This window comes from Suricata suricatta, chromosome 10, assembly GCF_006229205.1.
Source record: "Suricata suricatta isolate VVHF042 chromosome 10, meerkat_22Aug2017_6uvM2_HiC, whole genome shotgun sequence".
In the NCBI taxonomy this organism is placed as follows: Eukaryota; Metazoa; Chordata; class Mammalia; order Carnivora; family Herpestidae; genus Suricata; species Suricata suricatta.
The window spans coordinates 41,222,118-41,234,419 of record NC_043709.1 but is presented as its reverse complement, the minus strand read 5'-3'; the positions used below and the strand labels follow the sequence as shown (position 1 = coordinate 41,234,419).

General features: G+C 38.4%; 1 protein-coding gene across 1 annotated transcript in view; it reads right to left on the bottom strand.

Moving 5' to 3' along the window:
• The window catches only part of CAPS2 (calcyphosine 2), a 47,299-nt gene extending 41,982 nt beyond the window's left edge, over positions 1-5,317 (bottom strand). The window contains exons 1-2 of the mRNA XM_029954624.1: positions 5,196-5,317; positions 2,591-2,699 (exon numbers count right to left, since the gene is read on the bottom strand). Of these exons, the coding sequence (XP_029810484.1) occupies positions 2,591-2,671 (81 nt within the window). The 5' untranslated portion in view covers positions 2,672-2,699; positions 5,196-5,317. The remainder of the gene's footprint in view (positions 1-2,590; positions 2,700-5,195) is intronic.
• Between the last annotated feature and the right edge of the window lie 6,985 nt (positions 5,318-12,302).

Sequence of the window (12,302 nt, the reverse complement as noted above, 5' to 3'; positions counted from 1 at the left end):
GTCCATCTAAAGGTTGTGCCATCATTTGTCTAGCATTTCTCATTTGTTACATACTTTTCTAATATTTTTTCATTATTTAAAAAACACTTTTAAAAAATACCTTTTTTTATTTGAGTTTTTCCATATTTCAGACTATTTCCATAGAATAGATTCCAGGAATGCAATTATTTGCATCAAATCATTAGAAAAAATTGGTAAGTCAATACACACTGCCAATCTTGTTTCCAGAAATGTGGTACCAGGCTTTTCGGGAGGTGTTTGGGCTTTTTTATGTTTGATTCTATAAAATTTCAATTTAGACTATTCATTTTCTAAAGAACATAATAAAACATTATAATCAATGCCTCTGCATTTCAGAAATTCAACTCCTAAAAGTTTTGCAAAGAGGTGATGATTTCTATGTAATATCCTGCTTTTCTAATTACTTCAAAAGCAAACAAATTAACAAAGTAGATTTGAAAACAGCAGCATGAGTCAATATTAATAAAGAAACTTTTGTATTTTCAAAACTCTATACACCTTGGGCTAATTTTTCTAATGTCACTATTACAATGTAAATTGAAATCAACTAATATAAATGATAATCACTTAATACTGTGAATTATCATTGATGTTTTGGTCAGGAGTATCTTTTTATTTTATTACATTTTTGTTTCAATTCCAGTACAGTTAACATTTAGTATTATATTAGTTTCAGGTACAATATAGTGATTCAACTATTCCATATATCACTCTATGCTCATCAAAAGTACTCTCCTTAACCCCTATCACCTGTTTCAGCCGCCTCCCCACCCACTTCCCCTTGTGGTACCCGTTTAGAATGGGCCAGTTCTAAATCGGAGTATTTCAATATTACATTCTTCCTCTAATTTAAGAGAGGCATAAAAGTATATCATGTTAATTTTCATTCCCCTGGTTATCAGTGGGGCTGAACAAGTGTTTATATCCTTATCTCCGACACATATTTACCAGTTGTTCATGTTTGTAATGATATTTGGTGTTTTTTTTAAATGTTTTTGTTAATTTTGAGAGAGACAGGGAGAGAGACAAAGCATGAATGGGAGAGGGGCAGAGAGAGGGAGACAGGATTTGAAGCAGGCTCCAGGCTCTGATCTGTCCATGAGATCAAGACCTGAGCAAAGTCAGATGCCTAATTGACTGAGCCACCCACGTGCCCCTGTAATGATATTTGAAGCATTAAGTACCATTTTTTAAAAAAAGAATATGTGTCATTTCTCACTTTTGATTCTAGCTTTTCGAGCACTCCAGAAATGGCAGCTGATAGCTACAAAATTGAAACTGTGCTGATGAACTTGAAGAGACAATAACCTGGATATCTAGGATTACTTTTTCCTTCAGGAACAAAAACTCTGAGATAAATATAAACTTGTTTGCTAATAAGTCCACCACCAGCTGGACCTTCCTAATATAAAGATTAAAAGATGATATTATTTGAGCAGGAAAAGGTTAGTAATAGAAATCCTTTTTTTAAGAACTTAAATTTTGAGGGGCACCTGGGTGGCTCAGTCAGTTAGGCACCTAACTCTTGATTTAGGCTCGGGTCTGATATCGCAATTCATGGGTTCAAGCCCCACAACGGGCTCGGCACTATCAGATTCTCTCTCCCCTCTCTCTGTCCCTACCCTGATTGCTCTCTCTGTCAAAATAAATAAATAAACTTAAAAAAAATTAAATGAACTTAAATCTTCAGCTTTTCTTAACAATCAAGAAAAAAGCTGAAGCTGAAGTGGAAAAGGCTGAAGTACTTGATATTTTGACAAGAAGAGCTGCTTTGATTCAAATAACCAAGTAATTCAGATTTAACTCATAATATTATGAATCATAAGAAACCCCAAAGCACTAACTCGTTCATATAAGGGAGACAGCTAAACACAGAGTAAAGAGCACAGATCTTGAAGTCAGAACTGGAGTTCAAAATCTTGGCAAGTCACTTAATCTCCAGGAGCCACAATTCTTCCACTTATAATAACATATACCTCAAAAGTGTGTTGTAAGAATTAAGTGATAAGTTATTGAAACATTTATCATGGTGTCTGGATAAGCAGTAGGCATTCAATATTTAGAATAATAAGAATAACAAGGAAATATGAATATACATCACTTTTATGTATTTCTAAACTAAAATTTATATTTATCGAATTCCGTGGTGAAAACAAGGACAAAGTAGCCGTAAATTGTGCTTAATCGATGATTTATGTATGCAATGGTGATATTATAAAGGTTTACAAACAATAAATCTTAATAGAAGCCCAGATTCTCTTCTTACCTAACACAAAATGTATACTGATATTCTCTTATTCTTTCTACTATTCTTATTTCTTATATTTGCTACAGATACACACAGATCATTTTTAAGATAATAATATGAAAACAATAAGCTTGATTTTTAAAAATAAAACGAATTCAAGCGATGACCAACATTTCAATTAATTATCTTCAATTCTGACTACTCAATTCTTCAAATGTAGAAAATATGGACCCTAAATATTCATAAGTATAAGCAGTCATAAAAACATGAAGGAAGGAGTCAGAACCATCCTACAAGAGGAAAACTACACAGGACACGTACAGGCAGCGGCTTCTTTATTCCAGGGAACGACTGAGTTTGACGCGTAGGAGAAGCAGCGCCTCCGTTAACCTCTAAGTCCATTCAAGTTCACGTATTTATCAGCAGTATACTTTGAAAAGGCAAAACACAGACAAATGATAATTCTTACTCTAATTTTAAACAAGCCATGCAAATTGCATACTACTACTACACGGAAAGAAATCATGTGGTTAATCATTTTTACTTCTTTCATTCAAATCAGCTTTTTGTGGGGCGATTACATTATGTGGGGCAAATGTTAGTCCAAATAGTGTTCCCCCAAAGAGGTCCATGCCCGAATCAGTGCGCCCTGTGAATATGTTTGTTTACCTTATACAACAAGTAGAACTTTTCGGGTGTGATTACGTAAAGCATTCTGAGATGTGGACATTATCCTGGATTAACTAGAAGGCCCAAGTATCATCAGGTCCTTCTAAGAGGGAGGCAGGATGATCAGAGTAAGAAAAAGAACGTGTAAAAAAGACAGCACAGCTCAGAGAGGAGTGAAGATGCTACAAAGCTGGCTTTCACAATGGATGGAGAGGGCAAGAGCTGCCTATACAAGTCAGAAGAGGCATGGAATGAGTTTTCCCCTGGAGCCTTCAGGAGGAACCAGCCCTGCTTGCGTCTTGATTTTAGCCCCGTGGGACTCATTCTGTACTTCTGACCTCCAGAACTGTAAAATCATTCGTTAATAATAATAAGTATTATTAATAATTAATAATAATTAATGTTTGTTGTTTCAGACCACTAAGTTTGCGGTAATTTTTCATAGTTGCAATAGAAAACTAATGCGTGTACTTCTCTACCACAAAGTGATTTAAATTTATTCTCTTTATTCTTTTCCTAAACCTTTAGGAAGTTTTGATGTTGCCAGAGTAAGCTCATGGAAAACCTTGTTGTGCAAACAGCATTCTTTAATACAAAGAACAAAACAGAGTGGATGGCCCTATTAGTAATTATGAGACCACAGGTAAAAATGTATGTAAGAAAATATTGAAACTCATCAACTTGCAAAGTTGTGCAACACAAAAAATCAGATGGATATCTCAGTCATTCAAATTTTGAGTATTTTACTTCATATTTCAACCTTAAAAATACTGAGGATATGTTGTTTAACAATTCATACTTTCTTTTTCTATTATTAGACTTGGATGTATTTTAATAGTAATGTTTTAACTTTTAAGGAAAGACAGCATGGCATAATGCCAGCATACAGTAAGACAAACTGACATTAAAATCCTCATGTTTTGATACATTCTCATAAGGTAAGGTTGGTTATGAATTTAATCTTTCTGAGCCAATGTTTCTAATATGTAAAATGAGTTTAATGTTAGCACCTTTCTCATCTTCCTACATATATGGAACATGGTTATTCCATGCATGGTAGCCATCATTATTATTATTAAAATGCAGTTTTACTGCACACTCAATGAAATCCTCTTACTGAAAGATGTCCCATCCCAGTTCTTCACTAATTATCTACATGGCTCCCCTAACCCCATTTCCACAGCCCCCTCCCCTAAGACCCGATGCCCTAAAGCTAGATTTTTACTGTAAGAGTAAAATCAGGAAGACTATTAACCAACAGTAACATATTCTGAAAACATCACAACATTGGATTTGATAATAATTCGGCTTTTTTTCCTGAGCTATCTTTCACAAGTAAGCAACGTTTTAAAAGTGGTTATTGCTTTGGTGGGGGGAAAGAAGGCTGTTACATGCTTTTAACCACATCACAAAGGCTGTTGTATTTGCCATGATGATTAGCAACCGACAAACCCAAGTTAAAACACGGGTGCTAAGCAGTCCGCTAAGTGATTTTCTCCACACACCAACCACACAGTTACCTAAACCTTGGAAACCAGGATAGCCATTTCAAGTCACTACAGGTCACTTTCCATCACCATAATTCATTTGCAAATAACAAAAACAACATAATTTAAATCCTCTCTGCAGGACCTCCTATTCCCTGTATTCCCCCAGACTTACCAGTCATTACTCTGGACTGTAATTAAGTCTTTTCATGTCTCTAATAAACTGTCAAGACCATGAAGTTGGATCTCATGTCCTTAGTATAGCAGATACATAATAAATATTTATTTAGTCAATAAATTAATGCAAAGTCAAATACCTGTTCACATTTTCAACATTTTAAATATTCTTAGTTTCCCTTCTCTGCACCTAAATGACATGATCACAGTGCCACATATAAATGCCACATATAAATATGACATGATCACGATCCAGGTCTTACCACATTTAGTGCTACCAAAAAGAACAGAACTCATTTCCCACTCTTCTCGTTTTTTTAAGGATAATTATTTCCAGAGAGAGGAAAAATATTTAGTAGTTAACCTCCAGGCAGGTGAAGACCAAGTTTATCTTGGAGCCCAGGTGATAGTTAAGAAAGACCCAAGCATCTGAATGAACCTGGAGTCATTCTTCAGTTCAAACATAGTAATTGTCCGTACACCCCCGCCCCCACCCTGCGAAAGATTATGCATTAACGCAAAGTACCAGAACTAATGCTCCGCCCTCTCCCTACCGGAGACAGGACTGGGGTGGGACACGCCGGACAGCCAACCTGACTAGACCCAACAAGCTAGGTAAAGAGCAGGTCCAGAGTGGGAAGGCTGGAAGAGGTATCAACTGGGGCGAGTTCACCGAGAACTCTCTTGAGACAGCTCCAGACAGGACTCGCTAGAAAGGCACAGCTCCTTGTAGACTCCAGCAAGCGCAGGCCCGCGTCTGCAGGTTGCCTAGCAACTGGCGTCCCCTTGCAGAGCCTCCAAACCCTCTCTCAAGTCCAAGGAAAAGATCATCGGCCCGAATCCCTCGCTCCTTCCACGCCACCTCTTGCCCTCTACTGAGTGGGGTAGTTCCTCGGCCAACCCAGCCAGCGTAGCAAGAGACCCCGCAGGGGTACTCACCCAAGCGGGGTGCTGAAATCTTCTCGGCGGCCTCCGAGTCTCATCCGGGGACCAATTCCGGGGTGCCTCTAAATCCCGGCGGGGAAGTGGAAGAGGATTCACTCATATGAGCTTTTCTGGCGCAGAGACAGGACCAAAGCCCGGCCGGGATCCACCACGGCACTTGTATAATTCTTTTAAGTGAACTATTTAACATATTTTATAGAGTATCTGCCAGAAGTTCAGATCCCAGAGAGATATTGGGGGCGAGGGGGCGGGACAAGATTATGTTGTAATGCCCGCTGTCAAGGAACTTGCAATTATTTATTTTTTTTATTAAATTTTTTAAAAGTTGATTTATTTTTGAGAAAGAAACAGAACCTGAGCAGAAGAAGGTGCAGGGAGAGAGAAAGAGACAGAATCTGAAGCACGCTCCAGGCTTTCAAGCACAGTACCTGACATGGGACTGGAACTCATAAACCAAGAGGATAGATCATGACCGGAGGCAAGGTCAGTGCTTAACAACTGAGCCACCCAGGGCCATGGAACTTGCAATTATTTAAAAAGACAAGATGCAATATAGTATTATAGAGAGATATATAGATATAGGTACATAGATATTGGGATATAGAGAGATATAAATTAAAATACTAATACAATGGAAAGGGAATAGGACTAGGAATCAGGAAATTTTCATTTATTCTTTGCTCTGCAGACAATGTCTTTGGGCATCAACTCCACGTCAATAAAAGGAAAGGTCTGGTTTGAGAGATTTGTTGGGTTCCAAACAAGCTAGGTTCACATGGGGGTCCAATAATAAACTGAAACCTAAAGAAATGACCAAAGCAGGCAGTTGTTATACTATTTTGGAGCGAAGAGACAATAAATCTGAGGAATTGACAAAACAGAAAACGTAATTTGAGGAGTTTAGTAAATTATTCTAAACAGAATTGGGGCTGGGATAGTAAATTAATAAATAAAAAGTAACAAGGGTTGTTTATATATCCTTCTCAGCTCCTAATTTCTTCTCTGGGGATAAGGATGTCTCCTTACATCCTGGTATAGCAGTGGTACCTTTCACAGGGGAGATTTATTTCTTGCTTAGAGGAGACAAAGCAGGGAGCTGGTCAGAGTGTTCTTTTTGCATTGACTATTTCTTAAGTAACTGTTATTTAAAGTAATCAATATAACAAAGTTGCACATTTTGGGGTGGCCTGCCTTTAGCCCCTACATATAAATTGTAATTTTTTGCCAAATTTCAAAACAGTTCCTCACAAAAGTTCGCTTGCTATTACAGCCAGTTAATTTCCTTATACGCAAAACAACACTAAGTTAACCATGTGTTGACCTATATTATTGACAGATCCAAAGTAACCTGCATTTGAAGATCAGCAAACATCCATTGAACACCTACTCTCTGCAAATATATCCAGCGTTAGAAAAAGTAAAGTGTGTAAGCCAACCTAGTATTGCTTTTTAAATTGAGTCTAAAATATGTATTGAGCCTCTAGTATTGTATGATGAATAAGATAGCTCCTAAAGAAGCTTACAAATGTATGCAACCTGATTAGAAAGTTAAGGAGTGCTCATTCCCTCATTAATTCAGCCAATAAATATTTATTGAAGACATAAGGTTTCAGTAGCTGCTCTAGGTGCTATAGATACAGCAGTAAAGCAAATAAAACCACTGTTTCCGTGAAGGTTAAAATCTGAGGCGATAAACATTACATAAAGACTATCATCTCAGGTAGCAATTAATGTGATGAGTATAACATGTTACTGGGATAGACACTGACAGACAGAAGTTGTAGAATGATGTGTGGCTTCATTGAGGAGAATTCTGCAGACAAAGGTAATAGCATGTGCAAAAGGCTGGAGGATAGAGCGTCCTTGACAAGCTGATGGATATGGCTGAGGCCAAGTGAGCCAGTGAAGAATGTAGAACAGGGGGCAGAGATTAGCCATGGTCAGATTATACAGTGTCTTTTGAACCAAACCTAAGATTTTGGATTTTATAAATGTGACTGGAAGTCATTAGAGGGTTTTGAAAAGAGGAGAGGCTGTGATACTGTGATTTTTTGTAAGAAATATATATTTGATCTTCCTCCAGGTTTCTGGTACAGAGCTCCTAAAACCCTAGGAATTTTCTTAAATGCTGAGAACAATGAACCTTCTTTTGTTATGGTGATGAGGTGACTCATGGAAAGCACCTAAAGATGTAGGCCAGTTGCCAATGGAGCCAATCATATGATTAGAGTTGGAAGTTTCAGTCCTGCTCTCAGGCCTCCTAAGAGGGACAGACAAGTTGAATTAGTCATCAATGACCACAGAGTTAATCAGTCATGCCTCTTTGGTGAAGCCTCCATTATACCTAAAAGGAGAAAGTTCCCAGAGCATTCTGCTTCCAGAGTGCAACATAGAAATTCTACCTGAGTTTCTAGCCTTCAGACTCAACCCTCCAACATCAACTCTTACATGAATCTTCAGCTTGTCAGTTTGCCTTAAAGATTTTAGGCTTTTCAGCCCCCACAATTGTATGAGCCAATTTCTTTAAAACCCATGTGTGTACATGTGTGTGTAAAAGGGAGTGGGTGGGAATACACATTTATTAGTTTTGTTTCTCCGGTAACCCTGACTAATACAGAAGGGAAGAGGGAAAAAAATAACAAAATCTAGGATCATGAGGTAATTTAATGATAGACAATTCCTTCTAATTGGAGTACTTCATAAAAATAACTAATGATTGGAATCTTAAAGGATTTATTTATTAATTTGTTCATTAAATATGGAACTTTGTGGAGATGCTGGGGACACAGTAGTAAAGCCTTTTGGGGCTTACATTCAATTGTGGGGAGAAATGATAATGTAAATAAGTAAGTTACATATGATATGAGGTTAAAGGTTATAGGGAAATATAAGGCCGAAAAACAAACCAATAGGAAGTGAAAGGATGGCTAAGGTAAAATACCACTGTGAGGTATTTTGAAAAGATGAAATCTGAGAAAATATGTGAAAGAGGTTATAAACAATTCCTCTAGCTTTCTGGGGGAGAGTTCTAGGCAAAAGAAATGAGCAAATGCCCAGAGACATTAGTACTTTCAGTTTTTTAAGGAACAACAAAGAGGCCAGAGTATCTGGAGGAGAGAAAAGAAAGGAAAGAGAAACAGGAGATGAGATCAGAAAAAGCTCTCTTTATTTAGAGCCTTGAAGGGTATAGTGAATGATGTGGTTTTGTTATGCCCAGATTTTAATATCGTCCCAAAATCCAGAAATCGCCAGGGAGACCGAGTCACGCATGCAAAAGCAAAGGGCTTTATTACGGGTTCAGGCTGGCCGGACCTAAACTCGGGCTCACAGACTTCACCAGCGCAGTGGATCCATGCTGAGAGCCCCGAACAAAGTGGGGGCAGGGCCTTTATGGGTTTGGGAAGGGGGAGTTACAGGAAATTGTGACACAGGTACAGGGGTCCAATCATAGCTTCTATCTCTAGGCCTTAGAAATGTTAAGGGTGTTAGCTGGCCTTTCCTGATTGGGTGTTACAAGGGTGGTCCCTCCTGCCTTGGGTAATGTGTGCCCTTCTATTGTCTAATGATTCTGAGAAGCCAAACCTACTCCTAGGCCTCCAAGGTCAGAGGGGAAACTTGAAGCCTGTCATGGAGTCAGTTTGGTTCAGACCTGCGTCCTTACAGTTTCAGAGTGGTGGAGTCTGGAGCCGACAGCCAAGAATTCTTGATTTTATTAAAGCACGGGGATGGGCTGAGTCCATGGGGCAGAAAGAGCTGGACTGGGGTTGTAAGGAGTGACTGACTACATACTTAAGAGTTGGGAGAGGTGAGAGTAAGGGGAATTTTCCAAAAGGACATTCATATGCTAAAGAGGACTGTTAAGATACTGGAAGCCCAGCTATTGTCAAGCTAATGGTTTTTTTGTTTTGTTTTGTTTTGTTTTGTTTTGTTTTCTCTAGCAAAGCATGAACAATAAGATAGTAAAGAGTGCCTATCTCAAGTATTTCTTAATGGCTGCAGGTTATACAGAAATTTAATTTTACCAACCATTTCCTTTTTGCCTTTGTTCCCCATATCACTGTGGAGAGGAGGGTGAAGTCAGGGCTCCAGGAAACCAAGTCTATAGGGTTCTGGAAGCTAAGCTATTGATAAGATTGCCTTGTTCTTATAATTTACTAAGACATTTGTAAACTGATGGAGACTCTTGTCCTACAAGAGTGTGATCTCTATCAGTTCCCATTGGTTTTTCCCTTTGCTTTGTTCTTGGGCATCCAGGAGTGCCTGAGGAATGTCCCACATATCCCACCTGGCAGCAGTGGGGGTGAGGGGTGGGGGCAGGGGTGTTGGTGGTGGGGTTCTGGGGTGTCAGCCTGCCTTAGGCTCCCTTATCTGTGAGGATAGCCTTGGAATTTTGCTTTGAGTGCCAGGGGAGGCCATCAGTTGGAATGTTTTGAGCAGAGTGATCTGACTTATATTTAATAGGATCACTTTGGATGCTATGTTGAGACTTAGTATTTAAATGTTTGAATATGAAGATAAATATACATAGAGATAATGGAATGAGGTCCTAGAAATGCTGAGAAAATTGTTTTCCCTTCACTGGTTTGGTGTTCTTTTTTTATTAATATTTTCTTTAATGTTTAACATGTATGCATCACTTAATAAAGTCAAAATCACTCCATATTTCTTCTCTTCTCCCAGGAATACAAGGACCTTAGAATAATAGTTCAACTATAATCACTACGGTCTCCCATTTTCCACATGGTTTTTGCCAAGTATAATCATTCCACCCTCTATTTATCTCCTTCTTTCTTGAACACTCTTCCTCCAGTAGCCACACTCTTCCCTCTTGCATCCCCTTCGAGTATTTGCTCAAAAGTCACCTTCTCAAAGACATCCACACTGATCACCCTATTTGAAATCACAACCTTCCACCCTCACCTCCACACCTACCCCAGTGCTCTCAAATTCCTTATTATCCGGGGGTTTTTTTTATCATAAAATTTATTTATTATGCTTATAATTTATTCCCTATCTCCCTTCCCTAGAATTCCAAACAGACAGATTGCTTAATTTGTTTCCTAATCCCAAACACCAGCAAGAATGCCTAGAACATAGCAGACACTCAAAGTATGACATAAGTATGCCCAAGACTATATACAATCACTCTACTGCCTTGAGAATAAATTATGGGAGGTTAGGAGCAGGAGCAAGAGGCCCACCAGGAAGCCATTGATATTATCCATGAAATCAAGGAGTGTCCTTTCAAATGCTGAGCAGTATTCAAGTTCTGAAAATATAAAGACAAAGACAGCAGAATTTGTCAAGGGACCAAACCTGGCTCCAAAGTCAGGCCTGAGCAATCAGAAGAATGAAACTGAAATTAACTGTCATAAAGGAAGATCTTGGAAGGATCCATTTTTAGGGTGTGGGATGTAAGAAGCTCAGTTTGGACTGTGTAAGTAATGCTAGTCACATATATTACAATTCTCCACCCGCACAGACAGACAAGGTATATTTTCTCGACTGCTAGGTAGAATTTCCATTAGGATCCCTGCATTTTTCCCCAATTTATAATTTAATTTTCTGCTTTTTCTAAAGTTTTATTTTAAGTAATCTCTATACCCAGTGTGGAGCTTGAACTCATGACCCCTGAGATCCATTGACTGAGGCAGCCAGACACCCCCTAATTTTTTACTTCTTACTTTAAAAAATAGTTTATTTTTGAGAGAAAGAGAGTACAAGCAAGGGAGGTGCAGAGAGAGGGGGACAGAGGATTTGAAGCAGCTCTATTCTGACAGCAGCGCCCCCAAAGTGGGGTGCAAGACCATGACCCAAACTGAACTCGCTCAACTGACAGAGCCACCCAGGCACCCCTGCTTTTTACTTATTAAAAATAGTAACTGGGGCATCTGGGTGGCTCAGTCGGTTAAGCCTCCAACTTTGGCTCAGGTCATGATCTCACAGCTCCTGAGTTCCAACCCCATGTGGGACCCTCTGCTGAAAGCTCGGAGCCTGCAGTCTGTTTTGAATTCTGTGTCTCCCTCTCTCTCTGCCCCTCCCCTGCTCATGCTCTGTCTCTCTCAAAAATAAATAAACATTAAAAAAAATTTTTTTAAATGGTAACGAGTTGCATCAAAGTTTTCTTTAGTGGCAAGATTTATTGACTAAAATAGTCAATAGATTAAATATGTATTTACTTGAATTAAATGGCACTGTAAACAACTTCAAATCATCAAATAGAGATATTTATTTGAACACAGAGATATGGAAAATGTCACTTAATGTCACAAAAAATGCTGGTTTATTATTGAATAACAACTGATACAGTGGATTTAAAATATTAAGCCAAATGAAGTTGGTTTATATTGCAACGTGGGTAACATAAGCAATCAAATGTCCTGTCTCCGTCTTTAGCATGCCAACTACAATAGTCCTTTATCTTAAGTTTACTAGTAGCCAAACCATAGGTGTGCTTCAAACTCAAATATCAAGAATGTAAGATTTTGTCACGAGGAACTCCTGGGGCACACCTCTCTATTTTTCTCTTTCTAGGCAGTCAGTCAGCAAATGAGAAAACAAATGCAAAATTATTAAATGTTTGACAAAGAAATAATTTAGGATCACACCGTGTGGGGTATACAAGCTGCCTATTCTTGACTTAGTTCCAATTTCTGGAGATATGGGCAATATGATGCTGCAGTTTATTTAAAACAATTAAAAAAAAAGCTATATATGAAAAACGAGTCTATGTAACTAATATATAGGGTTTGGTA